General features: G+C 45.9%; 1 protein-coding gene across 1 annotated transcript in view; it reads left to right on the top strand.

Annotated features, from left to right (window-relative positions):
* LOC107119843 (zinc finger protein 271-like) overlaps positions 1-8,274 on the top strand; it is a gene marked incomplete at its 5' end in the record, with an annotated part of 23,722 nt that extends 15,448 nt beyond the window's left edge. The window contains 2 exons of the mRNA XM_015422457.1: positions 1,339-1,456; positions 6,206-8,274. Of these exons, the coding sequence (XP_015277943.1) occupies positions 1,339-1,456; positions 6,206-8,274 (2,187 nt within the window). The remainder of the gene's footprint in view (positions 1-1,338; positions 1,457-6,205) is intronic.
* Between the last annotated feature and the right edge of the window lie 10,906 nt (positions 8,275-19,180).

The following is a 19,180-nucleotide window of genomic DNA, read 5'->3' as shown; positions in this document are numbered from 1 at the left end:
TACCCCACGGGCGGGCTTTCCCCCCCCCCCCCCAATGAGGGGACGACCCGGAATGGGGTTCCAGAACCTCTGCAACAAAATTCTTTAAAAAAATGTTTTAAAGTTCGTGAGTTTTCAGCATACAGATTGCAAGCTTCATTTCCCTCTTGAGAGTTCTGGCACCAATTTGGTGTGGTGGTCAGGAGCCCAGTAATCTGGGAGAACTGGGTTTGATTCCCCACTTCTCCACTTGCACCTCCTGGCCTGACCTTGGATCAGTCACAAGTTCTCTTGGAGCTGTTCTCTCAGGAGCAGTCCTCAAGAGAGCTCTCTCAGTCCCACCTCCCAACCCCACAGGGTGTCTGTTTTGGGGAGGGGAAGGGAAAGGCGCTTGTAACCTGCTCTGAGACTCCTTCAGGTAGTGAAGGGCGGGGTATAAATTCAGTCTCTTCTTCTCCCCCATCTACAGATTCACCACCTCCCCCCTCATCCCAGAAGCCCCTGTGCCCTGACCTGGGGAGGTTACGCCACCACCCCCAGCACCCCTTCCCCTCTGCTGGCTGCTGGGACAGAGTTTTTCTCAAATGCCTCTGGCCCGTATTGTGGGGATGGTCAAGCCATTACAAGTCATTTTCTCCTGGGCTCTCGTTTACACTGAGAATTCGCTCCCAGGACGGACTGATAGGCAAGAGATCAAGGAAAGGCCCCCCTCCCATCCAAACAGAGCGTGGTGTTGAATTTTGGGAAACAAGTGCTCCAGAGATCAAAGGTGAGGACACTATGGATGCGGTCACACACACACACTAAATAATTCACTTTCAAAGCACTTTCCAACTGGATTTTGCCAGTTCACACAGTAAAATCCATTTGGAAAGGGCACTGAAAGTGGGTTATTTCCTGTCTGTAACCACAGCCTATGACTTTAGACATCTGCAGCTAATGATTCATGCAGTTTTGTTACCAGGAGGCCCATGGGCCCCGAGAGGTTTGCAGCCAGCTCCATGGACTTTGCAAGCACTGGCTGGAGCCAGAGAGGCGCACCAAGAAGCAGATCCTGGACCTGGTGATCCTGGAGCAGTTCCTGGCCATCCTGCCCCCGGAAATGCAGGGCTGGGTCAGAGGATGCGGGCCGGAGACCAGTTCCCAGGCGGTGGCCCTGGCCGAAGGCTTCCTCCTGAGTCAGGCAGAGGAGGAGAGGCAGGCACGGCAGGTGACAGGGCTTCATTCATTCAATTCAGGCGACAACTTTATCCTAAGACTTCCCTGCCAGATACTTCTGCCTCTAGATAACTCACTTGGCTGGGGAGAAAACCCATCCCTGATTCTCCTCTTTACCCATCTCCTTCTCTGCTCTTTCAGATGTGGGGACCATCAGTGAAGATGGAAGCAAAGTTCTCTGAGGCAGGAGGAGCTCCGTCGGAGGAAAGTCCGAGGGCGCCGGCCCAGGAGGGTGCCCAAGGTGCCCTGCTGCCAATTGGTAAGACGGTGCCTCCTGCCCGGATGGGATTTGGGCGCATAATGAAGTAATTGGGTAGAAGATATAGGAGAAGAAAGAAATGAAATACGGGGGCACTCAACATGGAGTACACTTCTGGGACTCAGGGCCATAGGATGTAGTGGGGGCCAGTCAATTGGAGGGGAATTAGACAGATTCATGGGAGGATATGGTGGAGGTTTCCCATTTTAAATCCTTTGGGTTCTGGTTGGACCAGAGATTAACTTGGTCAGTGCAAGATGCTCATGTTAAAAGGTTGGCTACAGCAGCATCAAATATCATCTCTGGTTTCTTTCATTCATCTGGGGCTCAGTGTATCCCAGCCGCCATCAAACGGTTTAATGCCAAGGTGGCCACAACGAAACTTCTATGGAGTTGGTATCTGGATTGACAAAACAGGGGAGTCCTTTGATTCTTCTTGAAAACCTGAACTCAGGACACTCTGGAAACCCATTAGTGTTACCTTAGATTTTCCAGAGCATCGAATGAGGTAGAATCGTAGAAGCATAGAGTTGGAAGGGACCTCCAGGGTCACCTAGTAACCCCCCCCCCCGCACAATGCAGGAAATTCACAACTACCTAGAAGGTGCCAGAGTCACATCTTGGCTTTTGGCAGGAAGTGACGGAGACCTGTTGCACAACATCATTTCCGGCCCTCTCTTCCTCCTGCCAGTTTGAAAACAAGTAAACCAAAGAAGGGATCGCAGTTACAGGAAATTATATCAAAGCAAAGAAACATTAGAACAAAACCATATTCCATTCTGCGTCATGTTTCTTTCCATTCTAAATAACCATGTTTGTTCCAAGATGATTTGAGGAACTTAAAAAAGAATTTAAGCGGCAATGATTTGAAGAAAGTAAAAAAAGAATTTACGCTGTCACTATTTGAAGGAAAGCCCCAAAGAACTTAAGCTGTAGCAAGAGGCTGACACCTTTCGGGTATGTTGTAGGTATGTAGGGCTTTCTTTCAGCTATGCTCCCGCAGAGTGCAGGGGGTTTGACTGGATGACATGCAAGATCCCTTCCAACAACATTTACTATTCTATGACCTTCTAATATAATAGGACTACTCCTGAGGAAGATTGGTGAAATGAGTGTATAACCGGGTGCTCCTTGAGGATGTTGGACTTTTCCTTGAAAATGTCAGAATTTCCTCCTAAGCAATATTGTGAAAGTTGTAATTGGTATACAAACTGATGTTCATAGGAATGATTAAATGTTATTGTCAATTTTATCACGGTGTTCCTTTGTTTCGATATCATTGGAAAACCAGGGCACGTTTACGAAAAATCGTTACAAGTTTTGTTGAGTGTACATAGAGCATGGTTTCATAGTCTTGGGAACAGGGACGCCGGAAGCCGGATTCAGACAAGCAAATGAAACAGGAAGTCTAGGCTAACCCTTCCCCTTCCAATTTTGTCCCCCTTCCAGCCAGTGGAGAGACGCCGTCCAGCCGTTGTCTTTGCAAAGGTGTGGAAATGGCCACTGCACCTCTAGTTCAGGTAGGGGAGATGAGCGGGGGGGGAATAGCCTGGGTCTCCCTTTCTCAGGGGGGCTTTTGCTCCTGCAGTTGCTACAAAGGTGTCCGAGGGGAAGAGGCACCGAGCACCACTCTGGTTTCCATGTCAAGCTCATAAGAACATAAGAGATGCCAATGTTGGATCAGGCCAAAGGCCCATCCAGTCCAACACTCTGTATCCCACAGTGGCCAGAAATACCAGTGCCATCAGGAGGTCCACCAGTGGGGCCAGGACATTAGAAGCCATCCCACTGTTGACCCCCCCCCCAAGCACCAAGAAGACAGAGCATCACTTGCCCCAGAGTCCCTATCTATCCCTTGTGGCTAAGAGCCACTGATGGGCCTCTGCTCCATATGCTTATCTAATTCCCTTTTGAAGCCGTCCATGCTTGTAGCTCTCCTTCCTGTACCCTCCCAGAATGCACTGTGTTCCAGTGTGCTGTCTCTGCATGGGGTGATCCGATGAGGAAATCTGCTTTTTCTTCCAGGGTCCCTTTTCGTTTGAGGAAGTGGCCGTGTACTTCACCGAGGCCGAATGGGCCCTGCTGGATCCAGGCCAAATTGCTCTCTACAGGGAAGTCATGCTGGAGAACTATAGGAGTGTGGCCTTTCTGGGTAAGGATCTTCGATAGGTGCTAAAGATGTGAATTGCTGCCATTGGGAATGGGCAGGAATCAAAATATTGGACGTGAATACATCGTTTTCAGGCCTGCCCCACTATTTGTCCCCTGTTGGGGGTCTCGAGGATTTGGAGTGGCAGTGAAAGTGACGTTCAGCATGGACTGGGAGAGTGACCCAAGCCAGTTGGCTGGCCCAGAGGCAATTGAGAGGGGGGTGTCCTGGCCTGAGGCAAAAGTGGGGCTGAGGCCCTCGGAAAGACTCCGAAAGGGGCCAGACCCTAATTCTCAGTTGCCAACCTTTACAGCACACCCTCCCCCCTGAATGGGATTGCAGTCATCTGTTGTGACTGAGATCTGGAACGGATCTGTCCCCCTTACACCAGTTGGTGGGATGGTGAACTTTGATCTTGATCAAACAGAAGAATTTCTCTTGTTTTCATGGATTTCTTTCTTTTCCCATATAACAATGATCACCAGTTCAGTGTAGTGGTTAAGTGCGCCGACTCTCATCTGGGAGAACCGGGTTTGATTCCCCCACTTCTCCACATGCAGCTGCCAGTGTGACCTTGGGTCAGTCACAAGTTCTCTCAGAGGTGTTCGCTCAGAGCAGTTCTCGAAGAGCTCTCTGAGCCCCACCTACCTCACAGGGTGTCTGTTGTGGGGAGGGGAAGGGAAAGGAGTTTGTAAGCTGCGCTGAGACTCCGAGTGAAGGGCGGGGCATAAATCCAATCTCCTCCTCCTCCTCCCTCTTCCAAGGAAGCCAGGAATGTAAGAGAGACTAGGGTGTAGACAGACAAAAGCCTTACATCTGAAGAAAGGCTGGAGAGTTTCTCAGGAGGATCTCGGGGGGTATTTCCTTCCCAGATGAGTTGGCTGAGAGTGAGTATCTTCACGGTCATCAGGGCTCTTTTTGTAGCAGGAACTCCTTTGCATATTAGGCGACACACCCCTAATATAGCCAATCCTCCAAGAGCTTACAGTAGCCCCTGTAAGAAGAGGTCTGTGAGCTCTTGGAGGATTGGCTACATTAGGGGTGTGTCGCCTAGTATGCAAAGGAGTTCTTGCTACAAAAAGAGCCCTGTTAGGGTTACGTCGAGGGAATGAGCAAGGAATGGAAATGGAGGATTTCTGGTTTCACTTCTTGGCAACTCTTAGTTAGGTAGGATTATAAAGCCCGCTGGGTAGGGAGGGAGGGAAGCCTTCTAGGGCCTGGGATCTGGAGGCTCAGAAGCTCCTTCTGGGGCGCAGCTCAGCTGTGGCACAAGGATCTACACAGCGGTACTGAAGTTAAGCTGTGGCAATCACTTTCTGGCTAGCTGTGCTTCCCGCGGCAGCCATTTTGTTCCTGCATCCACCGTGTGGTGTCAAAACTCCACATGCACCTGCAGGCTTAAAAATCTTGGGGGGCCCTGAGCCAGAAACCCTCTGGCCTTCCTCCCCCAACAACTGGCATACTTACCAAAAATCATGGTGTCCACTTTGAACTGTGGGATTCAATTCGTGAGCTCCTGGGAAGGCTGAAAACCAGCTTCTCATGGCTGCCACCAGACCAGGAAGGAACCTCTCTGTATAGTCACTGGGCTAGATATCACGGTAACGTCTTGTACTTAACCATCCAAAGATCCGCATGGCAAGCAATGCTCCGTCTAAGCTGTGGAGTCCTGTGCGCAACAATTCTACTTTGTGAGCTACCAGCATTAACGTTGTGAGTGAGCGATTTGGCGACCACATAAATTAGTTTGCTCTGGAGCAGTGTTCCCTCTAAGCTGAGATACTGTGAGCTAGCTCACAGTTTTTTAGCCTCTGGCTCACACATTTTTCTCTTAGCTCAGGAAGGGATGGCTCCAGAGCAAACTAATTTATGCAACAGCCAAATTGCTCCCTCATAACTTTAAAGCCAGCAGCTCACAAAATAGAATTTTTTCTCACAAGACTCCACAGCTTAGAGGGAACATTGCTCTGGAGCCATCCCTCCTGAGCTAAGACAAAAATGTGTGAGCTGGAGGCTAAAAAACTGTGAGCTAGCTCACTCAAACTCAGTTTAGAGGGAACACTGACGGCAGGTTCAATACGAAGGGTGGGGGGACGAATCTTTGCCGGTTTGGTGTAGTGGTTAAGTGCGTGGACTCTAGTCTGGGAGAGCCGGGTTTGATTCCCCACTCCTCCACTTGCACCTGCTGGATGGCCTTGGGCAAGCCATAGTTCTGGCAGAGCTGTTCTTGAATAAGAGCAGTTTCTGTCAGAGCTCTCTCAGCCCCACCTACCTCACAGGGTGTCTGTTGTGGAGAGGGGAAGGGAAAGGAGTTTGTAAGCCGCTCTGAGACTCCTTTGGGTAGTGAAGGGCAGAGTATAAATCCAATCTTCAAGTACATATTAGGGTGTTTTAGGGAGGGGAGGGAGAGTCAGAATATAAAACAGCACCACTGAAGGGTCCCGACCAGGGAGAAGTTGTGACCAGCGGATCAGGTTGACTGGAAGGGGGGGAGAGAAACTCTGACAGAGGAAACAAAAGGCATACCTATCAGTCAAGAGGGCCTGATTAGTAGTGTGGCTTCTTGCATGAGTGCTGATTGTATCTCTCCTTTATTCCAGCGGAAGATATCAATGGTGAGGAGACAAGGGGAAAACCCATGCCTTGCCAAGGAGGGGATTTCCATGAAGTAATTCACACGGAGGAGGAAACACACAAATGCTTGGATTGGGGACTGAATTTCTCAGATCAAACTCAGTATGAGATCGATCTGCAAAAGCACCCTACAGAGAAGGCCCATAATTGCTCACAGTGTGGAAAGAGCTTCCTTTGTGGAGAAGAGCTCATGAAACACCAAAGAATACATACAGGAGAGAAACTGTACTGCTGCTCTGACTGTGACGAGAGGTTCTCAGAGAAATCAAACTTTATTCAACACCAGTGTTCCCACCATTCAGGAGAAGAGCCCTTTGTCTGCTCAGAGAGTAGGAAGAGTTTCTTTGATCAGAAGGCACATAAATGCCTTCTGTGTGGAAAGTGTTTCAAATACAGATCACATCTCTATTTTCACCAAACAATCCACGCAGAGGATAAACCTTTTGAGTGTTCAGAGTGTGGAAAGAGATTCATTAAGAGTGGCCATCTTCAACTGCATCAAATAATCCACACAAGGGAGAAACCTTTTGAATGCTCAGAGTGTGGAAAGAAATACAGTCACAGAGGGAGCTTTCAACGACATCAAAGGATCCACACAGGGGAGAAGCCTTTTGAGTGCTCAGAGTGTGGAAAGAGATTCAGTCGGAGTGGCAAACTTCAACAGCATCAGAGAACCCACACAGGGGAGAAGCCTTTTGAATGCTCAGAGTGTGGAAAGAGATTCAGTCGGAGTGACCATCTTCAACAGCATCAAAGAAGCCACACAGGGGAGAAACCTTTTGAATGCTCAGAGTGTGGAAAGAGATTCAGTGAGAGTGGCAGTCTTCAAAAGCATCACAGAACCCACACAGGAAAGAAACCTTTTGAATGCTCAGAGTGTGGAAAGAGATACAGTCTAACTGGCACTCTTCAGAGGCACCAAACAACTCACACAGGGGAGAAACCTTTTGAATGCTCAGAGTGTGGAAAGAGATTCCGTGAGAGTGGCACTCTTCAAAAGCATCACAGAACCCACACAGGGGAGAAACCTTTTGAATGCTCAGAGTGTGGAAAGAGATTCAGTTGGAGTGCCAGTCTTCGACTGCACAGAAGAACCCACACAGGGGAGAAACCTTTTGAATGCTCAGAGTGTGGAAAGCGATTCAGTCACAGTGGCACTCTTCAGGATCATCAAAGGACCCACACAGGGGAGAAACCTTTTGAATGCTCAGAGTGTGGAAAGAGATTCAGTCGGAGCTGCAGTCTTCGTCTGCATACAAGAACCCACACAGGGGAGAAACCTTTTGAATGCTCAGAGTGTGGAAAGAGATTCAGTCGGAATGCCCATCTTCAACTGCATCGAGTAATCCACACAAGGGACAAACCTTTTCAGTGCTCAGAGTGTGGAAAGAAATTCAGTCACAGATGGAGCTTTCAACGGCATCAAAGGATCCACACAGGGGAGAAGCCTTTTGAATGCTCAGAGTGTGGAAAGAGATTCAGTCAGAGTAGCAGTCTTCGACTGCACAGAAGAACCCACACAGGGGAGAAACCTTTTGAATGCTCAGAGTGGGGAAAGAGATTCAGTCAGAGTAGCAGTCTTCGACTGCACAGAAGAACCCACACAGGGGAGAAACCTTTTGAATGCTCAGAGTGGGGAAAGAGATTCAGTCAGAGTAGCAGTCTTCGACTGCACAGAAGAACCCACACAGGGGAGAACCCTTTTGAATGCTCAGAGTGTGGAAAGAGATTCAGTCAGAGTGCCAGTCTTGGACTGCACAGAAGAACCCACACAGGGGAGAAACCTTTTGAATGCTCAGAGTGTGGAAAGAGATTCAGTCAGAGTGGCACTCTTCAGGATCATCGAAGGACCCACACAGGGGAGAAACCTTTTGAATGCTCAGTGTGTGGAAAGAGATTCAGTCAGAGCTGCAGTCTTCGTCTGCATAGAAGAACCCACACAGGGGAGAAACCTTTTGAATGCTCAGAGTGTGGAAAGAGATTCAGTCAGAGCAGCAGTCTTCGTCTGCACCAAAGAACCCACAGAAACCTTTGAAAGCTCAGAGTTTAGAACATATTTCATTTGGAGTTTTACTCTTCAACAGCATCAAAGAATCCCCAAAGGGGCAGGGCATCACCATGAAAGATGGCTGATGCTTAATTTCGGTGCTCCTCTCCCTTCTCTAACCCTGGCAATGTAACACCTAAGGAAAACAGACCAAACTGATTGTAAAGTATGAAAACATATCAGTTAATGAAAAATCAACCCATTAGCCAATGTTCTCATCCGACCCACACCTTTTTCAAGGCAAAAGAAGACTGTGCTTGCTTTGAGGCCTCAGATGCTGGAACAACCAACATGGCAGACGCCCATATTGACACCCAGCAGTTGGTAAACCCTCTCAACAAACATCAACTTACGCTCTCTACTTGAAAGAGGAATCTTGGATAAAACCTCCACATTACTCCCTCCGCTGAAAGAACAATTGGACAAAGTAGAACTAGTGCTACAACAAACCTCGCAATTGGCAGAAATGGCAATGCAAATTGGTCTATCTTTTCAGGATGCTCTCTCCAAACTTCAGACAGGAACAATAAGATGATAATCCTTGGAAGCCTGATTAAACAAAATAACCTGAAATTTCGGGGTCTGGAGGAAGACGCAGAGGGCTCAATGGACTTGACAAGCTTCCTCTCAGTTTGGCTCTCATTGGTGATACAGTTGGGAGAGGGCATAGCTCCAATGATCACCTTTTAGAGCTAGCCTTCCTAACAACTTGAAATGAAGGGTCCCAAGGGATATAATTGTCTACTTCACAGACTGGTGAACAAAAAAACACATTCAAGAGACAGCAAGGGTAAAAGGCCATTTCTTTCACAAAGACAAAGAGATCTCGGTGTTTCCAGATATCCCATCAGAAGCACTGCAAATCCAGAGAAATATGAAACCAATAACACTCAAACTACAAACAGTAAATATCCAGTACAAGTGGATGTCCTCTGGAAAACTCCAAGTCAGTCATCCTGGCCGGACTCTTTCTGCTTTTGATGAAAATACTGGTCTTGATCTCCTGTACGAGCTACAGCTGGACGGCGATCAAGATCACAAATCGTATTTAAAAAACCTCCAAAGGAATGCAAACTACCAATCTGTGTTTCTAGCTGATTTCTGTAGATGTTGAATAACTTTGAGAGTAAGACTGATCTATAAACCTTTCAATTTGTTTGTAAGTCTGTTTTCCATTCATATGCACAGTGATTAGACATCAATCGGGGGGGGGAGAATCCAATGTTGGATACATCCTTTATAAGAGAGATTCTATTTGGAAGCAAAGCCACAAACCTAAAGTTTGACATCTGGGAACCATAAAGAATCCACAATACTTTGTTCAGCCTTTACAGAATAAGTATCTTGTTAATAACTGATTTAAACTTTTTGGAGTGAGTTCGTATTGATAGAGCTTGCCTGTATTAAAACTATTCGTAGTTTATACAGTTTGATAGGGGATGAGCAAAGGGGGGTATTGTTACGGTTTGAGTTTGTGATTTGATAGGCTATATTATTCACACCTTTTATAAGTTTTTCAAGTTCTCAATGTTTATTGAATATCTAAGGTCACTGCATTTGACAGAGATTGAAGGAGGGGAGGGGGGAGAAGTTTGGTAGTTTGTTGTTAAAAATAGGTAGTTACAGATGTTATTGTACTTGATCCCACCACCACAAAACTCTACACATCAATCAATACAAGTTAAAACAATTAACATTAAATTTAATACCTCAGTGAAATAATCTTAGATTAGTGAATATTAAAGGTCTAACAACATTTCTTAAGGTGTAAAGTGTTATTTTTCTATTCAATCTTTGTCTAAATCCTAAAAGAAAAAGTCAGATTTATTTGAATTATTATTAGTAGCAGTTGTATTTTGACTGTTTTTCTTAGTTGTCAGTTTTGTATCTCCCCTTGATCGTATGTCGAACCATTTATTATGTCTAACTCTATTAACATTGTATCCGTTAAATATCAGAGGACTTAAACACAAAATAAAGCAAAAAAGATTAGCCAGTGTGAGATTATGGCCAAATATCTTGTTCTAACCAGAAACGCATATAAAATCTTTGACCCTCCCACTACTCAAAACACCATGGTTTCCAATCCAGTTTCAAGCCCCAGGTATATCAAAAGCCCAGATCATGGCCATCCTTATTTCCCAATCAACCAGCTTTACCTTAGAAGCCACAATTACAGATCCCAGAGGTAGTTTCTTATTTGTTAAAGGTATGCTAGGCAATGAGAAAATCACATTGGCCACAGTTTATGTATACATCATAGAATCATAGAGTTGGAAGGAACTAAGCACTGAGGCAACCTTTCCTGCCCCCCCTCATGATCTGCCTAAGCTCACAGAATCTGCATTGTTGGAAAACCTCCAAAGAAGGAGAGTCCACCACTTCCTAAGGAAGCCTATTCCACTGAGGAACCGCTCCAACTTAACGTTAAGCCGAAAACTCTTCTAATTTAATTTCAACCTGTTGGTTCTGATCTGACCTTCTGGGGTAAGAGAAAACAACTCCACACCATCCTCTATATGGCAGCCCTTCAAGTACCTGAAGATGGTTATTATATCAACTCTTAGTCATCTCCTCTCCAGGCTAAACCTACCCAGCTCCTTCAACCTTTCCTCATAGTACTTGGTCTCCAAACCCCTCACTATCTTTGTTGCTCTCCTCTGGACACATTCCAGATTGTCTATATCCTTGTTAAACTGTGGTGCCCAAAATGGAACACAATACTCTAGGTGAGGTCTAACCAGAGCAGAGAAAAGTGGTACCATAACATCTCATGATCTGGACACTATACTTCTGTTGATACAGCCCAAAATCGCATTTGTCTTTTTAGCAACCACATCACACTGCTGACTTATGTTCAGTGTATAGTCTACAAAGACCCCTAGATCCTTTTCGCACATACTACTGCCACGACAAGTCTCCCCCAACCTATAATTATGCATTTGATTCTTCCCACCGAAATGCAGAACTTTACATTTTTCCCCATTGAAATTCATTTTATTTCTTTTAGCCCAGTTTTCCAGCCTGTCAAGATCATCCTGTATTTGCTACCCCTCCCAATTTAGTATCATCTGCAAATTTAATAAGCATTCCTTCTTTCCTTTCATTCCAGCTCCAATTCTTAGATGAAACCCTTAGCTCACTCCAGACCTTTCAAGAAAGGAATGTAATTCTTGGTGGAGACCTGAATTACATCTCTGATAAACATTTGGACAGGTCTCATCCCAAACTTGTTATAACAACAGCTTCCTTGGCAAAAACCAAACGAGCTTCCTTACTCAACAAGTTCCATCTATAGGATGCCTGGAGATCTTTGCACCCCTCTGAAAGGGACTACATTTACTACTCACCCTGAGACAACACATAGACCAGAACCGACTACATCCTGGTCTCACAGTCTCTGTTGCATCACATCAAATATAGGCCCTAAATTACTAACAGATCATGCTTGGCTTGGCTAATTTGTTCAATTTCACTAATTGAAGAAACAAACACAGGGCAAACATGGCCCTGGGACAAATCAATTTTGTACAAAGAAATATTAAAGTAAATCTTGAAAGAGATATTCTTTTTGAGGATAAAGCCCACTCTGAAGTCTCCCTTCCAGTTGTATGGGACACGATGAAAGCCATCCTGAGAGGCTCAATCATCTCAATATACTCTTGCCTGAAAAATTAAAGAACCAAAATTAAGTCTGCAATTCTGGAAAAGATCAGCTTTTAAGAAAAATAATACAAGAAAGAGGTGGAAAACACCTCTACAAACAACTCTTATCAGAACAAAAAGCTCTAGAACAGTGGTTCTCAACCTGTGGGTCGCAACCCCTTTGAGGGTCGAACGAACCTTTCACAGGGGTCGCCTAAGACCATCGGAAAACACAAATTTTCAATGGTCTTATGATAGCAACGGAAATAATTTTATGGTTGGGGGTCACCACAACATGAGGAACTGTAGTAAAGGGTCACGGCTTTAGGAAGGTTTAGAACCACTGCTCTAGAAGCTCTGGAAACCTCTCGGAGACAGGAAGACTAAACAGGAGTATTAGCAAAAATCAGCTAGGACTCTAAAAGTCCTCTCACGGACAGTCAAAGAGAAAAATCTAGCAAAGAATATTGGATATCTATGAGATCAAAAAGGGACCTTACATCATTCATCGGAAAAAATTGTGGAGATTTTAGCAGACTTTTATAAAGAGCTTTACACCACGAAACACCCTGACAAAAGAACTGATTAATGATTATCTGGATTTGAACACATATAATTGAAATCTCTCAGAAGAACACAAATCTTCCCTAAAAGCACCCAATTACAACACAGAAATTCAAAACACAATAAAAGCACTAAAAAACCACAAATTGCCGGGCAATGATGGGCTTCCCTCTGAATTCTATAAAATCTTCAAAGACTTTCTAGCAATTCCCCTTGCGGAAGTATGTAACATGTGTGTCTTCACCCAATGCTGTTAACACCCTGCGAGAACACAAATCTTCCCTAAAAGCTCCAATGACAACACAGAAATACAAAATACAATAAAAGCACCAAGAAACAATACATTGCCGGGCAATGATGGGCTGCCCTCTCAATTCTATAAAACTTGAGTCTACCAAGTCCCCTTGCAGAAGTATGTAACACGAGTGTCTTCGCCCAATGCTGTTAACACCCTGCGAGAACACCCTGGGCTACCTCCTGTAGCCTTGCCTTGTCGCGCCTTCAGTTCCTCCCCTAGGGGGTCTCCAGAGGTTTTAGAATTGATTGGGGAGTGAGGTTACATCACCACCCCTCCACGAAGGTCCACTGATGCCATTATGTGCAGCTTCTCTTTCTCTGGCTCCCCTCAGGGCCACTGGTCTTCTCCTCGACCATCTGGTTCACCCTCCTTATATCCTCCTCCCAATTCTAGACTTGCCCCCACATTTACCTCCCCATGCCTGCTCTGGATCGTGGGATGCGGCTGCCACATTGCTTCCGGCTGAGAGTGGCTGTATAGAAATATTGTATCTTGCTGATCCCCTGCTGTGTGCATTTCCTCTTGAAGCCAAATGGGCTTAATAGCCCTGCCATATACTTCACACTTCCATGCTGGCAGATACCAGATGGCCCTGCCGAAGCATGTCAGAAACGCACGTAGCCCATGGATGGGTTGGGGTGGAGACCACATGACTGCAGGTGTGGCCTTCAAAAGTACTGACCATTCAGATGTTGCAACCCATGGCAACCAACACACCTATGCCAATCGCAATTGGCTCCTGGCCAGAGCTATTTGGAAGACTGGAATTGCAGTATAATTGTTTAAACCCAATGAGAGGATCTCTCTCTCTCTCTCTCTCTCTCTCTCTGTTCCTGGTTGTGAGATTTTGGATGGACACTGAAATGTTCTTGTCTTGTCATGTGCTCTCTGGGAGAGACAAAGAGTTGCGTTGGAGCTGAGCACATGGCTGTACCCTTGTACAAAGATGGGACCTAGTTGGACTTTATTACAATGGACTATCTTGAACTAGTAACTACCCTGATGTTGGTAAATATGCTTATTGTGTAGTTAAGGCAAAACTTGCCTAAGCTGTTCTTTTGAGTTCTCCTAGTCTGATTGCAAGTTCTATACTGAATAAATCTTATTCTTGTTAATAAATAGTGTCTGTTTTAACTGGACTCTTAAGCCTTTTTCCTGGTGCCTGCTGCTCGCCCAATGCTGCTACCTGTGTAAGATTAACTGTGCAGCTCTGGACAGAGTTGCTAATGTGTAAAACCCACATGCCAACTGAGATTCTGGGGATCTCTAATCTCAAATTGGTGAGGGATTAAATTGAGAGATTCCTGGTGGCTAGTGTTCTTAAATTCAGAGAGGCTATTTCTCTAGGTTCTTGTGTAATGCATTGTTCCAGTGTAGAATTCTTTCCCCTCCATTCCTGGACTGGCCTGGGGAGGAGAGAATCTACACAGTGGCTTCTCTCGATTCAGGGACCTCTCTCCTGCCACCGGAGGTGATATCAAGGTATCTCCATTCCCCCTGCCCAATCTTGCCCCTTGGAGGCTATTCTGCAGCTGAGGCTGGGATGGACGATGTCAGCCCCTCGATCTTTCCCCAGGCTTGGTGCATCGGAGCCTGCTGCCTCGTCCCCTCCTGATGCCCTCACAGAGGAGGGAGAGCTTGTACCTGAATAAACCTTGGTCTTAAAGGTGCCACTGGACTCTTTTGGATTGCTAGCTATGGGGGGGGGACGTGCAGATCTGGCCTCACAGAGGAGGAGAGCTTGTACCTGAATAAACCTTGACTTAAAGGTGCCACTGTGATATCAGGTCTTCACGTCAATCAATCGAAAACTATTTTATACCCAATAAACATTTCCACTTCAATTAAAAAACACATAACAGACAATTATACTTACCAATGGGTATCCTCTTCCTGGCAATATTTAGGCGTTAGAATTCCGTTAGACCTGAAAGACATTTTAAAAATAAATTATTCAGACACCATAGCAACGGCAAAAAAGGCATTAGATAATTGGGACTCCATAAATCTATCTTGGTTAGAAAGGCTGAATACTTTAAAATCATTTATCTTTCCTAAACTCCTTTATCTTTTCCGTATTATCCCACTGCATATCCCATCATTGCAATTAAATCACTGGCAATCATCATGGAACAAATTTATCTGGAACTCTTCCAGACCGTGCATTGCATTTCATACAATGAACAGGCCGGTTAAATTAGGAGGGTTGGCACTCCCAGACATCAAATCCTATTATGAGGCCTCGATACTATCTACTCTTACAAGGATTTTGTATTCACAACCACAACCTGAATGGGTTAACTTAGAAGAACATTATCTAGATAGCAATTGCTTCCAATCGGCACTATGGACTGGCACGACAGAAAATTCTCATTCCATCAAATCCCACCCCTTTTTATACTCACTCTTCAGATTGTGGAGACTGAAGCGAAAAAAGTTAGCCCCTGAAATATCTCTCACCTCTACATTATTAGGTCAAAGATGGTTCGGTCCATCTAGCTCTGTTCAAACGTTTAAACAGTGGGATAACTTCCGTTTCACGAAACTATATGATCTAATCAGTAAAGGAACTTTATTGACTAAATTAAAGCTAGAAAGGAAATTTAATACCCAAATACCGTGGTTCAATTATTTTCAACTGCAGCATTTATTTGCAACACCAAAGATCATCGAATCCTGTAAGAGACCCTTGACGAATTTTGAACAGTTGTTGATAGCCTCAAATGGGAATCCCAAAGGTCTGATCTCAAAACTATATAACATTCTCAATGACCCCACTCCATATAAACCACCGGCCTATACTTCAAAATGGGAAACAGCACTCAAACGCACTCTATCGGATGATTTTTGGCATTCAGTTTGGGCGTCATATGCTAGTACTAATAAAGCAATCAATGTTCAGCAACAAAATTTTAAAATTTTGGCCCATTGGTATATAACTCCAGTGAAATTGAATAAAATAAACAAATCCATCTCTCCATATTGTTGGAGAAAATGCGGGATGATTGGCACATACATGCATTACTGGTGGGATTGCCCCAAGATACACACATTCTGGCTCTCTATAGTGAAAGAAATAAAAATAATAATTGGTGAGTGTATCCCACTAAAGCCCAATATCATCCTCCTAAATTATTGGAAGGATCTTAAAATTCCACAAAACAAAAAAGAACTAAATACCTTACTCCTCTCGGCAGCCAAAACGTCCATAGCTTCAACTTGGAATAGTCAATCTCCTCCTTCCCTACATTCATGGTTCTCAAACATTTGGAACCACCTAATCATGGACAAGATAATGGACAAATTAGACTCTTCCTTGTTGACATACAAATATGATGCCTTTTATACCAGATGGTACCCTATTCTTGAGAAATTAGAGTATATTTTGGGTCAGATAAAGAGAACTCAACAAGATCATTATTATACCTTTATTTGTAAAGATTGGGGTTTGTGATCAATTTGATATAAATTGTTATTTTCTCTTAATGCTGCCAAAAGATCTGAGAGTCTAGTATGTAGTGAATTCATATACTGTAATAATATTGCTGTTGATGGTCTTATTGTTGATGGTTGATTGTTATTATGTTATAATTGGTGTTAGTTCAATAAAAAGACTTTAATAAAAAAAAATAAAGGTGCCACTGGACTCTTTTGGAGTGCTAGCGGGGGGGGGGGATGCACAGATCTGCCCTCACAGAGGAGGGAGAGCTTGTACCTGAATAAACCTTGACTTAAAGGTACCACTGGACTGTTTTGGATTGCTAGCGGGGGGGAATGCACAGATCTGCCCTCACAGAGGAGGGAGAGCTTGTACCTGAATAAACCTTGGTGCCACTCGACTCTTTTGGATGGCCAGCAAGCACAGGAAAGTGTGTGGCTGCTTTTGGGTTGAGGAGGGTAGCGTGGAGGATGCACATGGCCTTGAGCAGGTAGGGAGCCAGGGCAGTAGTGGGGCAGAGGTGCAGGAGGAGGCCAAGTAGGCGCAGGAGGCCAGGGCGGAGCTCCTCGCAGGCCTCACAGGAGTCGTCGGGGCCCACCTTGCAGAGGCACTGCGCCAGGGCCGGCATGAAGATGGGCAGGGCTGGGCTGGGTGCCACAGCCCATGCAGTAGCGGAGGAGCTCGAGGGCCAGCTTGCAGTAGCATGCCACTGGGTTGGCCAGCGGGCTGGGAAAGGCGAGGGGGGGCTGCTCGGAGCAGGGGGCAGGGCTTGCTGCATGTGCCCGCCCCTTGGGCTCCTTACTGCCAGAGCTTCGTTCCTGTGCGCTCCTGCAGGAAATGAGCCCTGGTTGATTCAAGGTATGAGCTTTCATGTGCAAGGCCCACTCTTTTTCAGATACACTGGAAAGGAACCTAGAGTTTAAACTTATAGACAGAGGCTGAATGGCAATTTTTTGGACGTATTCATCACTTTGCTGCCCTTCCCCCCCTTAATTAAATCGAAACAACTGTTGATCTTATAACACCTTAGCTTGTTATTTAGGTTTGACTTTGAAAATCTGAAAACATCCGCATCATCATGTTAATTTGCAGTTCAGCCTCTGTCTATAAGTTTAACATCTTGCTTACCTGTAACTGGTGATCTTCGAGTGGTCATCTGTGCATTCACACCCTTGGGATACTCTGCGCCTGCGCTGACCTTCTCGGTACCGATAGCTAGCAAAAGGGATTTTCGCGCCTCTCCCAGGTCACGCGCCGGCTCCACTGCGCATGACCAAGGAGGGGCACGCAGATCCCGCCAGTTCTCTTCTGACCGCCGCGCTGGTAGGACGCCTTCTGCTTCGGTCTGTTAAGTACAAACTTTTGCTAAACTTGCGTTTAGTTACTTTCTTTTTATTTATTTTTGTAGTTAGCATTTTTCTCCGGGTGTTTGTTTTGTGTTTTCTTACGTTTCCCCCCCGCTGGCCTATGGCCCCGCGGTGGGGTTGTTTCAAACGGTGTAAGACTTGCGGCCTTAAAATATCCCCCACCGACGGGCATTCGCTTTGCCTCGTCTGTTTAGGGGAGTCGCACTGTGTTTCTAAGTGCAGACATTGCCAGAAGTTTTCGAACCAGACGAGAAAGAACAGGGCAGCTCGTCTGCACTTAGTTTTGATGGAGAAGGCACTCTCTCCACAGTCCTCTTCGCCGTTGGATACGTCCGGACACGCCTCGATGTCCACCCTGGCTGCGGACACTTGTCCTCCCGTTCCGGGAACATCGACGTCGACGGTCGCAATCGATGCTTCGGCACCGAAACGATCGACGCCGATAAAAGACCACCCCGTACCTTCCAAGATCCGGAAGCAGGGGATATCTGATGCCGTACCTTCCAAGATCCGGAAGCAGGGGATATCTGATGCCGTACCTTCCAAGATCCGGAAGCAGGGGATATCTGATGCCGTACCTTCCAAGATCCGGAAGCAGGGGATATCTGATGCCGTACCTTCCAAGATCCGGAAGCAGGGGATATCTGATGCCGTACCTTCCAAGATCCGGAAGCAGGGCAAAGACTCACAGCAGGCGAAGAAACCTAAAACGGACAAACCCAAAGTCCATAAGGTTTCGGCTAGTCAGGGTCGAGATCCCACGCAAGAACCTCACCCGATCGGTTCGGATCTCGACATCGACCTTACTCAACAAACAAATCAGTCGCAACCTGATTGGTCGAGCCGTCAATCCTCTCATGCCTCCCCAGAACGTGGAGTCGAGGATCGGCACCGACCAACATCTCCTCCCCTGACTTGGGATGAGAGGCAATGGCATTATTTGTACGGGAATCGATACCCATACCCTTGGGCACTCCCGATACCACCCCCACCTGAATGGGATCGTCAGTCGGTGTCATCCCGCATATCGCGTTTTCAAGATCGACCATCGGTATCGAAGCAGTCGATACCGACGCATCCACCAGACCCGGTTGTGCCCCCGATTAACACACCGGCACCGTCTCAACCTGAATTACTCGAATCATCTCCAGAACCATCCAATGTATCCTCCGATTCAGATGGCTTTTCTGAACATATCGAGGATGTAGATGCACAGCCCACCTCGCAAGATGTGGAAGCGGATTTACCTATTTCTCCATCAGAGGATGTTAAGTCTTATGGAGATTTTATTCAACGCATGGCATTAGATCTATCTATGACTCCTACTCTCGTTGCCAGTTTTGTGGATGATAACGTTTTTGACATTATGCACTCTAACACTTCGCCCTCCGTGGCTCTACCAATGACAAAAGTTCTCTTGCAAACTACCAAGGACTTTTGGACTCGTCCAGCCTCCATTAATGTCTCTAATAAGCGTCTGGATCACATGTACAAGGTCCAGGAATCAGGGGCTGAGTTTTTATACACACACCCAAAGCCCAATTCTTTGGTCGTCTCCTCATCCACAAAAGGAAAAGCGAG

This window comes from Gekko japonicus, unplaced genomic scaffold (genome assembly GCF_001447785.1).
Source record: "Gekko japonicus isolate JY-2015 unplaced genomic scaffold, Gekko_japonicus_V1.1 scaffold1214, whole genome shotgun sequence".
Lineage (NCBI taxonomy): Eukaryota > Metazoa > Chordata > Lepidosauria > Squamata > Gekkonidae > Gekko > Gekko japonicus.
Note: the sequence above shows the minus strand (reverse complement) of the source record. Positions and strands in the feature narration are given on the sequence as shown.